Source organism: Mytilus galloprovincialis, chromosome 1 (genome assembly GCF_965363235.1).
Source record: "Mytilus galloprovincialis chromosome 1, xbMytGall1.hap1.1, whole genome shotgun sequence".
NCBI lineage: Eukaryota > Metazoa > Mollusca > Bivalvia > Mytilida > Mytilidae > Mytilus > Mytilus galloprovincialis.
In genome coordinates, this window is record NC_134838.1 from 78,898,716 (window position 1) to 78,915,864 (window position 17,149).

At 31.6% G+C, this 17,149-nt stretch overlaps 1 protein-coding gene across 2 annotated transcripts; it reads left to right on the forward strand.

Moving 5' to 3' along the window:
* The first annotated feature begins 1,939 nt into the window (after window positions 1-1,939).
* Window positions 1,940-15,292, forward strand: LOC143085119 (uncharacterized). Of its 2 annotated transcripts, none has more exons than XM_076261306.1 (6): window positions 1,940-2,025; window positions 5,639-5,886; window positions 6,932-7,496; window positions 8,906-9,075; window positions 10,826-11,043; window positions 13,904-15,292. In XM_076261306.1, exons 2-6 carry the CDS (start codon window positions 5,674-5,676, stop codon window positions 14,082-14,084), a joined length of 1,347 nt encoding a protein of 448 aa, XP_076117421.1. In that variant the 5' UTR covers window positions 1,940-2,025; window positions 5,639-5,673; the 3' UTR covers window positions 14,085-15,292. The 2 variants fall into 2 exon arrangements, with proteins under 2 accessions (XP_076117421.1, XP_076117427.1); XM_076261312.1 differs by having other exon boundaries at window positions 10,826-10,928.
* The last annotated feature ends 1,857 nt before the right edge of the window (window positions 15,293-17,149 follow it).

A 17,149-nucleotide genomic window follows, 5' to 3' on the forward strand; every position in this document is an offset into this window, starting at 1 on the left:
AACCAATTGGATGATGCTGACGAATTTGGGTTAAACGTCCAGTGACAAATATCATGTGCATATGAAAACGACAACACGTTATAAGTACCCTGTGTTGTATTAGAAAGACACGTTCAGTCGGATTTGAGAACCTACTTTTTGCAGACACAAAAATTAAGGCTGATTGAAATCGTTAATAATAAATTCATGCATATTCCAGCGGCCAACCCAGATCACGCTATATTGAAGTGACACACTCTTCAATAAAATGCAAAGAAAGTAAAAACAAAAATGCGTTTACTGGAAGGATAGTGCTGCACCGTGTTATCATTTTTTTTTACTCAAGAATCTCTTTTTCTTAACTTTTTCAATGAGAAAATATAAAGGTAGCAAAACTATTTTCGTGGCTAAATAACTCTTAACTGACACAATTTCATTTGTCCAACCCATTAACAGACTTTATAACCCATAATTTTCACTAAAACGTGGTATTACTCACGTTATATTACAATTATGAAATATTTACTAATGTCGATTTATATGCAAGAACCAAAGTAGTAGTTTGTGTCTTTTAAATGATATCTAAAATTGTTTGTTTCGCCTTTTATTAAAAAAATTGCTATGCGTGTAGTCATAAATACTACATACTTGCGCGACGCCTTTTACTTTTACTGAAAACTGCGTAGACTATGAAATGTTTTTAAAGGTGGAAAATGTTCTATGATAGATATCATTTTGTCAGACACTTTTCTTTTTTTGATTTGATTCTTATAATATGCTAAAAATCTGTATATTTGATAGAAATTAACATTAAATTGTGCGTTTTACTCTTAACAGACGGATAGCCAACCCGATTAACAGACCAATCTCCCATATAGCCGCATACTCAATATAGATTAACCGACCAATCTCTCGGTTAGCCGAGTGTCGGCCGTGAACATGTGTTAACTAATTAATCAATCAAGGCAACAGTAGTATACCGCTGTTCGAAACTCATAAATCGATAGAGAAAGGAACAAATTGGAGTTACAAACTAAAACTGAGGGAAACGCATCAAATATAAGAGGAGAACAACGACACAACAGAAACACAACATTAAAATGTAACACAAACAGAAACGAACTATAATATAACAGTGACCATTTTCCTGACTTGGTACAGGACATTTTAAGAAAAAAAAATGGTTGGTTGAACCTGGTTTTGTGGCATGTTAAATATAACATTAAAATTACAACATTACATGACAAGACTACAATACAAATAAATTGGAGAACATATAGGACAGAGAAACACACGAATAATAGATAATAAAGGGTACCAGGTTTAAAATTTAATACGCCAGACGTGCGTTTCGTCCACACAAGACCAACCAGTGACGCTCGGACGAAAACAGTTCGATAGCCAAAACAAATACAAAGTTGAAGAGCACGGAGGACCAAAAGTTCAAAAAAGATGGCTAGGGGTTTCAGCCTGGGATAAGAACATCCTTATTATTAAGAATAATTCATACTTTTGAGTGCCATCTTATAAGTAACTAGAAAGCAAATAAAATATTATATATTGGATATATAAAGTAACGCCCTGAAATTGTTTTTAAAAATCACTTTTCTGTAAAATAACAGTTTTTTTAGGCATATAATTTGATAGATTTCAGTACATCCCTTACAAATATGTTTCACAATCTTTTGTTTTGTCGTGTTTTTTTTTTTGTACCGTAGAAAGTTGGTGTCTTTCCATAATAAAAGGATACCAACGATACATTCAAACTAATAAGTCGAGAAAAATCTGACAACGCCATGGCTAAAACAGAAAAACAAACTGACCATAAGAAAGTGAAAAATGCGGGACACATTAAGCTAAAAATTGCGCAATACGATGTTATTTCGCCTGAAATTGGTTATGAATATGTTTTGAAAAAACCGAACACGAGGCCAATTTATTCTACAATATTTTGTCATGATATACATCCTGTCAAGACCTTGTTAAATATAATTATCGATAGCGAAATATGTCACGTGATGACTGTGAAAGTTGCATAATGACTGGGTAAGTTATTTCCATAACAAAATATTATATATCTAGATAAGTTATGTTTTTGTCTATCATTCCTTTCATATCTAGAACTATCAATGTCATTTTATTTATCTATCTTTGAATGTACTTTAAATGAACTGATGCTTTCTAGTGCTGACAACTTTTTCGTGATTTTGATTGCTGAAAACATTTCTTTTAGCATAACATATATGTTTTCAGCGTTTGTATACGTCTCAAGTATGAATGAAGAGAGTCAGTATGACCTCCAAAATAAATAAATACAGAGAAATTCAGTCCGAGACGCAATTTTTTTTTTTTTTTTAATTGTTTGAATTAACATTTATAAACAAGATTTAGATGACCCATAAGGCATAAATTTAATATAATAAACCTTGTTTGAAATTTTTGTCGTTTATAATCTTTCCAACCCACTGTGTATGATGAAAGTAACAAGAATAAAACATTATAGTGATAAATGCAGACTCGTTATATTTAGACTAAAATTAGACATTCCACATATTATCACTTAGTGTACACATATACTTTATCATCGATAGTGCAATTCAATGGTTAAATATTCAATTCATTCAAATATTCGTGGGTTTTAAAACACAAAGACTTTCGTAAATGGACATAATTGGTTTCTTTGTGAATCGTTGAATTCGATATTTTCACCTTGACAAAATTGAAGATGACATGTCCATTTAAAAGTAATTTGATATAAAACTCACAAATAAGGACAAAAAGATTGTATTATTCCACAGAAATATATAACACTTAAATAGTATAATCTCAAGGTATTAAAAAAATTGGTGCGTTTAGCTTCGAAAATCAAAAGGTAAATATTATACTGTTTCAATTCTTTTATCCCAAACTATCTATCCGTTGTATTATGTTACTAGTAATTAACGGGTTCGACGACTTACAGAAAAGAGCGACGATTTACAGAAAAGACCTAAAAATGACCGAAAAGGACCAAAAAGAACCGAAAAGGACCGAAAAGGACCAAAAAGAACCGAAAAGGACCGAAAAGAACCGGAAATCGATTTTTTTTATATATCGAAGGAAATTAGCAAATTGAAAAAGATTTAAAAAAGGGGAGAAGTTCTATATTATAATTATAATATTTATTTGAAAATTTGTACAATTCACTAGTCGAGCTGGTTTGAACTGGTCACAAGTACTTTAAAAAAAAAGTTTTTCTTATTATGGTCAATTTATAAAACTATTTAGTAAATAAAAAAAAACTGTTATGAAACAGACACACATCTATCTATGATTCTAGATACCAAATAAATACCGAAGGTCGGCCTCTGATGAGGGTTTACTTGGGAATACTCCCGAAAGAACCCGACACATTGCATATTAAATTCTTAAGAATTAAGCAATAAAAAGTACGTAGTGTCAGGTCAGATATATTGATACCATACCATGAATAAGTGGGTTTATGGTCAATTTATAAACCTTTTTATTTTTTTTTTCATTTGCTATTTTCTTTTACGCCAATACAGTGTTTAGAATATCCTAGTAAGATGATCCTCAGATAGCTTCGATGTGCATGTTGAGACATGTTGTAAGTCTGTTGGAAGTTTATCAAAATGTCTGTCCTAAGACTGGATATCTTTTAGGACCGATCTTAGGACAGTTTCGATAAACAGGCTCCAGTTATCATAATGTTATTATGTAACAAATATATTTTTTATTTAAATGAATAAATGACTTTTATTTACGCTCATTTATATTTTAGGCATTAAGCTTAATGCCTGCATACATTTTTCAGGATTTAAGCTTAAATAACATCATTTAGGCAATAGACTTGCTTCCTAGGCGTTAGCTTATATTGACTAGGATTTAAGCTTAATGCCTAATTTCACTTATTGTCGCTAACATATACATTGTTTTAACTTTATATAATAAATATATGTATACTCTTTTCGGTTCTTTTCGGTCCTTTTCGGTTCTTTTCGGTTCTTTTCTGTAAAGCGTCGCTCTTTTCTGTAAATCGTTGGACCGCTAATTAAGTATTATTATGTATGCAAACTAACTTTTAAGTCTTGTGGTTGACATTTGTAAATATTTCTATATGCATTTAAGTAGATAATACATCGAACGAATTGTGAAACAGCTGCTGTATTACTTCGTATATGCATTTCCTTATGTAGAACATAGAGAGAGAAACCTCTCACTAGTAAGACAGTTGCATAGAAATCCTGACAACCATGGGTGAGCAAAACAAACAGACACAATAGATACAAATTTTAAAAATTGGGTTTTATCAGTATATTCGAGATATTTCAAAACTTTTGAATTATACACAAATATCCATAAAACAGTCGACTATGGTAGGTACAAATACAAATGGGTCTTATAAGTGCGTACGTATAAATTCCGCCAACAACAATCTACAGAAAGATACAAAATTTTTAAAAGCATCAATTTGCACCGCTGACCCGGCATCTTTATTTGCGAAACAAAAAACATAAAAATGGCCAATAATTTCACAGAAAAGAGAAAGTTGCGTGCACCTTAGTTTGTTGATGGGATTGAGTTGACTATTCTGCTTTGGAAAGGTTTAAAGCAAAACTATTTGAGACAACATCTCGTTTCAAATTCTATCATTTTTATATACTAAAGCTACATAACGATTTGAAATTACAATTCACAATTGTACAGTACTAAAATATGAAATATATGGGCCAAGTCATAACAATAAAGTAAAGAGTGCTTGAATAATAAATAAATTTTATAAAAATGGATAATGAAAATATACAATAATTTGCATTGTTGTCGGAATGTTTACTGAGCGATGTTCATATAATTTTTGATAATCAAATTTCTCACTGACACTTTATATAACAAAATCATAGCATGTTGAATGCACTTACGTATGTCTTACATTCCTTCATATAAATACATATCCTAATGTTTTGCAAATGCAAGTGAATCAACTACACTTATGAACTTAATGAAAAATAAAATCTATTCTTATCTTAGATGCAAAACATACTTGGCTTTTCCATTGAAAGTAATCCTGCAAAGACAATAACAATTAAAACCAAGGAGTAAACAAAGACTCACAAAACAAAAGGACATTTACATCAACAGTTATAAATAATAATTAAGAACCAACACGAACTCCACTGAAAACCGGGAGTGAAATCAGGTGCTCCGGAAGGGTAAGCATTTCCTGCAAAAACACAATGTCATGCACAGTTAAATATATACAGAACACTAACCGTGTTTAGTCACTATATATCCCTTTATTGTTTTATGTGCTTGATCCAACGAGTTTACAGTAAATAATATTGACGTGTACTTTGTGTACATTGGCATGTGAAATATGGTTGTACATATTCTTAGTCGGACATGATTTATAATGCTATGTATGCAATATTGTATAATTATTTGTAAAATTGAGAATGGAATTGGGAAATATTTAACAGAAACAACAACCCGACCAGAGAGCAGACATCATCTAAAGGCCACCGATGGGTCTTAAACGCTGCGAGAAAATCCCACAGCCGGTAGTGGTTCTCAGATAACCCCTAAATAAAATTGTGTTCTTAATGTAGAATGAAAAAACCAGAGCAATACGCATAGTAAATTATCTATATTTATTTTTCAGAGAACAAGCTGCTATTCAAATATAACTAGAACCAAATGAAGACCAGATATTCAAAATATAGAAAAGTGATTTTGCTATTGATGTTTATATCTCTTCTTTTTATCCTAAAAACGAACACATTTATGAACAAAACTAAACAAAAACTGAATCCTATGAACGAAATAGAAAGGGTACAAACTATGTGTGGTGAGCTCTGCAAGACTTCACGTGTTGGACATCCAGGACTATTTTTTCAAAAACCACCAAAGGTATATTACAAGACATTATCTATAACGAGCACGTTGATTATTCACATTCGATCCGAAGACTCCCTGAAGTATACTCAAAATTTCAAACAAAAGATTCTACTATGGGCGGAAAAGTAGGATTTAATTACTGTCCCTCTGTTATTTTTCACTCATCTCTTTTTATGAAATATGTTCTCAATCATTCATATCTATAAAATAAGGTATAACCAAATAAAAAACCCGATTGTTAGTATTTTTCCCGCTTTTTCTGTATTGGCCCTGTTTTTTCCGTTTCAAAACTTTAAAACGTTACAAAACATTGCACATCATTAAACCTGTTTTTTTATGATTTTAATTTTAAAATATTATACAAATGTTTTTATGCATAACGATACTTCCAAAGTTAAGTAATGCCGTAAGAAAATTGAAAACCGGAAGTGAACGTCCTGTATTAGCCCTAGGGCTAATACGGCTTTTCCCCCGCTTATTTCTGTATTGGCCCTGTTTCCCCCCGTATTGGCCCTGTTCAAAGAGAGATATTAAATCTTGATTTATATCCACAGTGGAACGTTTTCAGTCTTGCACATGCTGATTTATCCGTATAAGGGCTTACTTGCTCATATCATTTAATAATACCGTGTAAGTAGAAAATAGATTAGTAAGACTGGTTGAGTATCTTTTCTGGTTGACAATTTGCACATCTAAAAACTACGTGAAAAAAACTTCAAAACCGTCAAGAACAGCTCTTTGCCAACGATGGTCGTCAGGTAAAATAATTGTGAATTGAGAATAAAAAACATGGCATTGATTTATTTGCGTAATTATATAACTCTTATTTACCTATAGAATAAGAATGTAGCGTTATTCTAATTATTATTTGGTTGTCTGTAAGCATTCAGAAAGAGACTTTTGAATCGATGTATCCAGGAAAAATATTAGTAAAAGTAATAGCAAAAATATGCAGTCAGGTGTTTTAAATTGGTAAATTAGAGCTGTTTTATCATATTTCTATAAATTATGTACTATAATATTTGTTTTTGTAAAAGCCTTCTCATTTCTTTTACAGAATATCGATTCTTGTTCTGAAGCTGTGCATATCATTTCTGCTGTAGCACAAGCGAAAAGAGATTCGGATCTGATAGAATTTGTAGTTCTAAATGTTCTAGACGGTTCTGTGCGTTCCAATTTCGACTGCTGTATTTACGGAGATGCGAAATTGTCATTTCATCGTGTAAAGGCTGTTGTGAAAGAAACGTACCCTCAAAAGAGAAGGGTTGTCAGTCTTAAAGCAAGACAGTATCAATGTTTTGTACATAATATAAGTTTCCTCATGAAACATATTCAATTGGTAGGAAAAAAAGAATTTTGCAATTCTTCTCATATTCGTCAGCCGGTGTTATACGCACCGGTCAAGGAAAACAAATTTGCAATATGTGCTAAAATAGCTTATAACTATTTAAATCCACTGCATATTATTGAATGGTTCGAATATCAGAAAATGATGGGTGTAGATACAGTACTGATAGCGCTACAACAAGTAAATGAAGATGCATATGCAGTATTAAAATATTATGAGAGAGAAGGCATTGCCATACTTATTTCATTTCCATGTAAATTGCCTGGTAATATTGGTATGTAACTTAAAGTAACGTATATAATTTAATCACAGATCAAGTTCAAAAGAGGTAAAGAAAAAAAAACTATCTATGTCTAACTTCACACCAAAACAAGTGCGGGAGATGTCAAAAATACAATCAGCATAGGTTAAAGCCAAACACGATGACTAGAACACTCTTAAAAGACAATCCATTAGCAACAAAACCTACACAGAAACCTAAATACTGTGCAATATGGACATCATATAAGCAATGGTGATCAAGAGTGTTTTGGAATAATATGCAGATCATAACATCCTTAAAGTACAAAATGGAAAACATTATTTATCATTATTTCATTTAAAAAAAAGTAATTTCAATACTTAGTTTTAGTTTTACATGAAAAAAAGTATCAAATATTTATCAAAACTGTCCTTTAGGCATTTCAGTTTGAAAACGCTCAACCTTTACGACCAAAGCGATGATTCTTTTTTACCAATCATTGCTGTTTTTTTATTAGAAGACGTGCATATGTCCCCATCTTACGGTATTGATATATACCAATGCGTTCGCTAATAGTTTTGCACTTTGTACTTGTTTTGGCTTTCTAAATCTTCGTCTTTTTTACCAATCATTGCTGGGTTTTTTATTAGAAGAAGTGCATATGTCCCCATCTTACGGTATTGATATATACCAATGCGTTCGCTAATAGTTTTGCACTTTGTACTTGTTTTGGCTTTCTAAATCTTTTGATCTAAATGTCACTGATGAGTCTCATGTAGACGAAACGCGCGTATTGCGTATCTTATTATAAGTCTGGTATCTTTGATAACTATTAAAATCAAATTCCATTTACTTCGAGCACTTCAAAATGGTATCTTATGTCTTTTTCAAACATCGAGAAAACCCCATAAATCTCCGGAGGGGATCATCAGCTGGCCCCTTAACAAAAATTTGTACTACCTCAGTGAAAATGGACGCCATACTAAACTCCTAAACATATAAAAGAACTAAAATTAAAAAATCATAAAAAGACTCTCAAATACAAGAGGCTCCTGACTTGGGACAGACTAAATATACCCCTATACTTGTAGCCAATGTAATAAAGACAAACACCGAGCAATACATGCAATACGCTTAGGAATACTAACAATCCCTCTCGTTAGAAGGAATTCTTTTTCTCCATTTAGATTTCATTTAATAAATGTTGATTTTCAATACAAATAGAACTAATTAAGGGGAGTACTGACTACACTGATAATATCATGATAATCACACTAATAATATCTAATTGTCAGGGAAATATCAAGCTTTTGAGTACTTGGCATTTCCGACAATTGACTGATAGTGCTGGTATGCGTAATATGATATCTTTATCATTCAAACACAATGTGTTTGACATATATTTCTAGCGTGTAAAAAGATAAGGTTTCAATCTTTTTTAGATCGCAATTTTGAACCACATAAATGGAATTACCATCAAAGTACCCACGATGAACAGGTCGCAGTGTATTCATGCAAAGAAATTTTGAAAGGATTCGGTTTTGTGGCTGTTGTAGATTTAGACGAGTACATTGTCCATAAAAACTTCTCAAGATACACAGAAATGTTTAAGGTAAAGAATTTTAAATTGGTATAGATATATGCAAAATACCATACATAAGGCGTTTAAAAAAACATAGCCTTGTATAGGCTGTAGTTTTCCTACTCTGTTTAAATGGCTTTCGTTTCTTCTGTTCTGATGCCTGAACCTTTTATTTTATTCCCAGCATGTACTCCGACTGTATATAAGTGTACATATGTTACCTTTAGCTTTTAACATTTGATATTCAGAGACTTTGAATACAAGTGCCTTTATGTTGTGTATTGTTATTTTTCTCAAATATTATTGAAATGGATGTATGTTCTAATTTTTTGGAGTTTTTCGTGTTCCACTACGTATACATGTTGCTCCTGATTAGCAAAATATCCAGTGGTAAGTCATGTTGTTTTTAGATTTAATTTTTACACAATTTTTATAAGGGTATGCCTTGAACAAAAAGTAGGTCAGATTTCAATATATGAATTCCCCAAAAAGCTGTGGATGAAATATTTTTTTAAGAAAGTAAAGCAGTAACTGATCTACAAGTGGTAGCCGTAATGCTTCATTGATATTGCAGTAACACACATCTCTAGTGTAAAGGGTTGTGGATTTGATCAGTGGCCGGATGAAATAAAAAGTAAAATCACAAAAATACTGAACTCCTAGGAAAATTCAAAACGGAAAGACCTGAATCAAATGACAAAATCAAAAGGTCAAACACAGAAAATGAATGGATAACAACTATATTATTAGCAAATACTGATATATAAGATTGCTTTATTAAGGTAGCACAATACAGAGCTTTTGAGACTTCCAATCTCAAACCTTTAAAATGCTGATACTTTCTTAAGACTGCATATAAATTGATAAAAGAGATATATGTAGATAGATAAAAAATTAATCTTTTAAATGAATGCGTTATGTTTGTTATGCAATCATTGTGTAATCAATTATTATGCAATTAATGGAAAAATCTTGGTCAGTTCACTTGAATGAATTTAGCTCTTTCATCTCTATAACTATACAAGAAATGTTAATGAAATCTTAATTGACACAGCAGGAGCTTCAAAAGAGTGTCTCAAATTATCGTTATCGTATTCCATTATCTCATGAATCTCTAATTAGTGTAAACATCCTTACCACATACAAGTAGATAATATTTGATTAGATGTAAAATTTGATCTATACATTCTATCCAAAATCTGAGACACCCTTTTGTAGGTAATGGCTCTAAAAACAACATATAATAAAATCAACTCTCTCGGGATATCCATGAAGAAGCTAATTTTAATTGGAAGTGGCAATTTCTTGTAACATTTTGTAGACACAGTTAACATTATAATTGATTACATAATTGGTGTATAATACTAACATTGCATTAATTTGAAGGAATAATCTGTTAGCTATCCATAAATACCACTTTTATAACCATTATAAAGAACGTTACAGCATTTTGAAACTGGGGAATTGGAGGTATAAAATCTTTGTATTGTGCTATCTTAAGACATTAAGACGGAGAGCTAGTATGGTTGATTCGCATTTAAAATGATTATCGTAGTAAGATACAAAAATGTCTTACCCTGAAAATAAATCCATCAATTAATTGTTGAAATAATACGACCCGGAAATGGTTGATGCGCTACACTTGTTAATATTTTCATAGATATTTGATTCAGTTTTTGAAAATGAAATATGAATAACATCGACAACGAAAAGGCTATTCATTTCAAGCGATATTGGAACTAATTGTCATTTTTTAAATTTAATATATATTTGTCTTTAGTCAGAGTTGTTACCAGCTTTTCCAGATGCTGCTGCTTTCACCCTGAGAGTTTCATTCTTCATAACAGATTGGGGAGTTTCAGGAGTCGAACCTCTACTAACAAGTAAATATATTCGAGGATCAAAGCCAATTTTCAATCGATTCAAGACGATTTATATGCCTAATAGAACTGCAACCGTGGATACCCATGTGGTGTGGCCAATTAAAGGATATCGAAGGTTTCTATGATTACACTTTCATTGATATGTTCATGGTCTGTATATCTTCTGTTTCTAAATTACTCGATACACTAAGGTTTTTCTTTTCCCCAGGCATATATTGCTTTTTCTGTATTTGGCACGTTTCCGGAATTTCGAATAAAGTTTCCCTTTCAACTGATTTGAATCGAGCAGATAAAGGGCATCTGGTGTTTTAAATTAAAAATCCTGATATATTTGATGAGTTTGTATTTGTGTTAAATTATATTTGCTTTTCGTTTAGTTTGTTTGGTATATAAGTGCACTGTGTAATATATAATAGTTTTACATCTTAAATAGGTGTTTTATTGAAACTCATATGATAAATGCAGTGAATGGGAAAAACGTAGAGATGTTGTATGAGAAATATATCTGTTCCGGACCATATGAGTAATTGGACCATACGCGTATGGTCATGACCAAATGGATATAATAATACTCATATGGTCGGGGTAATTTACACTCTGTTACAGTTTACTTTTAATACTTCTAAACTCTTATGAAATGACCGTTTATCAAAAAGACGCTATCATATAGGTAATTCTATTATCATATTATAATAAAATGATTAGCTAAATAAAAATTAGAAGTTTCACAAAGTTAATTTTACTTACTTGTCAGAACTATAATATAACATTTTAGACCGATGGCCATTACCGATGGTCATAACCGATTTGTTATTACGAGTGAATGGCAATATGTCGACTTAAAAAATTTCCAAAAATTTCTTAATGAACTGTTACACAAGAAGTCACTGGAACATAGTTTAGTTGTAATGTGAATATGGTGTTTTGCAGTCATATAACGATATTTGAGATCTAGAGCTTCTGAAAAACACCTTAGACATATCGGAATGGCACAAGACCTCGGTATTACTGTACGCAACTGCAAAAAGGCTAGCTCGAAAACAAAAAGTGTAAATGAAAAGGATCGTGCACAACCAAAACTTGCAAATGCAAAAGCTATGCTACCGTGTGGAAGTAAATGTCACCCCAAGCCTACATGCAAGAATGTAATTAGCGATGAAAACTAACTATGGCGTCAATATTTATTTTTTACGCAGTATTTGAATTATAAAAATAATACATTGTCATGTAACCATGATTGTTTTATTATTGATAATGTTTTTGTATTTTTTAAACTTTTATAATGTAATTTAAGAAAAATATACCTATATGGTCCAAATATTCATATGGTCCGGCCCGTTAATAACCAAACGAGTTTTATACTCATACGGTCCGACCATACGCGTATGGTCCAAATACTCATATGGTCCGGAACATATCCAATAAAGACAATATAACAAAGTATGTAAACAACAAGTCAACGTAAGTTATTCGAAAATGAAATACCCTCAAACGTAAAGTATGATATAAATACCCTCCCATCAACGATAATTTCATCAAAATGATGGACATATGTTTTACAACAAATTTGTTGAGTTTGGTGGGTTGACTGTTTAACAGATCGCCGGTATTCAATTTAGTACCAATTGTAAATTCTTACTGCTGATCAATTCGTTATTGGACTCATATAAGGCATAATTCTTATAGAACCATAAATAATGAAAAACAAAAAACAAAATATTTCAGAAAGATGATTTCTCATTAAGATAAAATAATGACGTCCTCACTCAAAAACCACCATTTTCTGTCTTGTTGTTCTTCTTTGTGCCATCAATTTGAAGTGAAGAATATTTCCGAAATCAAAATGTCTGCTCCATGTACTTAATGCTATTAAGATTTGGCCTTTATTTATTCGAGCGTCACTTCTCAGTCTTTATTGGTCTGATCAGACTCTCAATATTGCGGGAAGAGGTAAAAGAGTGGCAATAGATGCTTAAGGGACATTAAAAATCATACATAAATATAAACTGATTACCGCATTGCAAAAAATGAGAAAGATCAAATTACAATCAACTCTAAACAAATCACATCATAGAACCATTAAAGTATCACAGGTAGAAAATATGTTTAAAAGGGTTCAATCATCTTCTTTTCATACCTTTCATAGATAATTGTTTATGTCATACATGTCCATATGCATGTAGTCAGTATCTTATAATGTTTTGAATTTCAACGGTTAAAACGGTGAAACATTATTTTTTTTTGTATCCATGTCTACCATAAAATATTACAAACCGGGGCATGACAATGTTCCTATTCCCACTAAAACTTGGTTTAAACTGGACTTTCAGCGGTGTCTTTTTGAAACTATTATGTTACTTGTTCGTTAAATTGAATCACAGAGTTATTTCGATAAAGAGGTTGAAAAAAAACCTATGATAATTTCTGGTGTGAATATTAATATTCGGACTGTGAAACAGAAATCAGTCCACAAAACAAACATTACCCAATTGTGGCGTTTTTTTCTCCTAAAAATAACCCAACTTTGAAGGCTTTTCAGTCTTTAGCTTTTTTAAAAAGGATTAAATTGCACTCTGGCTTTCATATATAACCACATCCATCGTCATCTATGAAAGATATATTATGGTACGGTCGACAAATCGTGATGGCGTCCTTAAATTTTCAAAGGGATGGTTTCAGGGAGTCTGAGAAGAGCATGACTATCAAACAGACAAAAACACAAACAAATCCGAACGATTTGATATTTTAGATTGAATGTTAATTATCAAAATACAAAATGAAATGACTTGTTTATTATATCTATTGTCAATAAGCCTATACATATTGTAGAAAAAAAAATCGTATATCACATCTAGTTTTCATTGTCTTTGTGTCGTTTTGTTGCCCTTAAAATTAAAATTGAAAATACAATTTCCATTAATTACAATTATTCATTCGCATTTCTCTAAACTGTAAGAATTTTTTTTCTGTTACAGGATTATGCTTCGATCACACAATGTCATACTGTATCACTACAGAAAATGTAAGAACTCAGGAAATACTACGGATGTATGTATGACATTTGCCAAACATGGTGATACTAAAATGATGAATATAATGTTTGAATTATATGACAAAGTAGTTGCCGTTAAAAGAAGATGTGGAATATCAGCTTGATTAATAACATTTTTATGAATTGAACTGAAACTGTATTGATATCAAACAACAATAATTGTTATGAACATAATGTGGACAATATTCTTTTTTATTTACCATCGTTATATCAAAATTCAATAATTTTGAATTGAATTTGGCAGATCGAAAAAAAGCACAGAGATAACAGAATATGCGAACAATGTGATTCAAAGTACATTTGCGATTAATTCCCTTCTGCAATGATGTTACGTGTATGGCAATAGAAATAAAAAAAAATCACAACTGAATGTCAGGAGGTAATGAATACGATAAAAAAAATAATAATATGTATTTAAAAACACATGATATCGTTTCCGTTTTTAAATAAGGAAACAATCTCGGGCTGGATTTTTCCTGGTTGATTTATAAATTATCACTAGACAATAACAATCAAAACCAAGGAGTAAACTTAGGCCGTGTTCACATTGACCTAAACTCGGTGTTGTGTTAGTGTAACTCACACTTAAACTAAACATAATTACGTCCCCATTGATAAAACTCAATGTTTACATGTAGTTTAAATCATGTTTTGTCTACATGCAGTCGATAGTCGATGTAGGTCTTGTGTAGGTTAAGTGGTCACAAAACTAGGCATTCAGAACTTTAATTTGCCATGTATATTTAAAAAAGAAACGATTTTTATATAAAATTGATACTCATGACACTTATTAATAAAGTTCTTTACAGAGATAGTTGCCTTAACTTGATATATTTATTTGTTATAAAAGTACTTTACGTAGCTTTATTAACCCCTTATCAAGACTCATCCATCATTATTGCCGAACACATAATTCATTTGAAAAGGTCTCCCCGAATCGACTGGACGTACACACTGACAGAAATATTTGCCATTGGTCTTTACTCAAACAACGATTCACTCATAAATGCATAACTGAAAAAGGGTGAGGTTAATTGTTTGTGTGTGTAATATATCAGATCCGTTAAAATACAATTAGAAATAAAAAATAAAAAACATTACCCTTCCCTTTGCCAAATACTCCTTGGAGAAAAAATACCATTTGAAATAAACAGAAAAGATAGACATGTAGTGATCGTTAACATCGCAATTCTTTCTCTTCGTCTGTAAGCACGCTGATGCAGCCTACGTTTTTACTGCGTAATCGAGACATCTTTAAACTACTGCAAATCATCCAAATTGACTTTATTAAGGGAGCAACTACTTTACTTAAAAAAAAGGGGGGAGTGGGGTTCTTAGTCAGAATTTTTTCTCGTGCGAAAGTTTATATTTAGTTTTTTGTTCGATGGTACCAATTCAATATTTAACACTATAATGTATGCAGAAACGTTTTTTGTTCATTCTAATCATCTGTATGACCCGATTTTTTTTCAATCAAATTTTGAAAAAATCCATCCCCCCTTTTTTTTTAAAAGTCGAATGGTCGTTCCCTAACTGTTAGAAAAGTTGTTCGAAAATTTGAATTCGGTTCAACGTAATGAACATTCAAATGACATATAGTTTACAAGTGTGAACAAATCTAATGTACAGGTAGCTAAACAAGATGTATAGATGTGGACAAATTTAATGTGAAACTAGTGTACATTCCATTAAACCAAATGTAAACATGTTTACTGTACACGGCGTTTGGTGTGAACACTGCCAAAGACTCACAAAACCAAAGAACATTTACATCAACAGTTATAAATAATAATCAAGAAACAACTAGATTTTAAAGTAGGTTATTTTTTTACACGTTCTTTATTATTTTCATAATAACAAAAGGATGAACATGATTTCTGTATATGGCAGTTATGTTATTTGTTCTTTATCACCGGGTTTGTTTTAGCATGGTTAAAACGACGGGTGCCACATGTGAAGCACGAATTGCTAACCTGGGCACTGAAGATTCCACTAGTGTAGGTTTAGAATATGACTTAGGCCGTGTTCTCATTGACCTAAACTCAGTGTTGTGTTAGTGTAACTCACACGTAAACTAAACATAATTACGTTCCCATCGATAAAACTCAATGTTTACATGTAGTTTAAATCATGTTTTGTCTACATGCAGTCGATAGTCAATGCAGGCCTTGTGTAGGTTAAATGTACACAAAACTAGGCATTCAGAACTTCAATTTTCCCATGTATATTTAAAAAAGAAACGATTTTTATATAAAATTGATACTTATTACACTTATTAATAAAGTTCTTTACAGAAATATTTGTCTAAACTTGATATATTTATTTGTTATAAAAACACTTTACGTAGCCTTATTAGCCCACTTATCAAGACAGACAAGACTCATCCATCATCATTGCCGAACACATAATTCATTTGAAAAGGTCTTCCCGAATCGACTGAACGTACACACTGACAGAAATATTTGTCACTGGTCTTTACTCACACAACGATTTACTCATAAATGCATTACTGAAAAAGGGCGAGGTTAATTGTGTGTGTGTGTAGTATCTCAGATTCGTTAAAATACAGTTAGAAATAATAATAAAAAAAACCCAATTGTTCTACATCTGTAAGCACGCTGATGCAGCCTACGTTTTTACTGCGTAATCGAGACATCTTTAAACTACTGCAAATCATACAAAATGACTTTCTTAAAGGACCAACCACTTTACTCCAAAAAAGGGGGGGGGTTCTGAGTCTGAGTTCTCGCGCGAAGGTTTATATCTTCTTTTTTTTTTCGATGGTATTAATTTAATATTTGACACTATAATGTATGGGGAAACATGGATTCAGGATATTTGTTCATTCTAATCATCTGTATGACCCGATTTTTTTTTTATCAAATTGTGGAAAAATCAACCCCCCCTTTTTTTTTAAAGTCAAATGTTCGTTCCCTAACTGTTAGAAAAGTTGTTCGAAAATTTGAAGTCTGTTCTACGTAATAAACATTTAAATGACATATAGTTTACAAGTGTGAACAAAACTTATGTACAGGTAGCTAAACAAGGTGTATAGATGTGAACAAATTTAATGTGAAACTGATGTATATTACATTAAACCAAATGTAAACATGTTTACTGTACACATCGTTTGGTGTGAACACGGCCTTAGTCTTCTAACTTGTGTTTT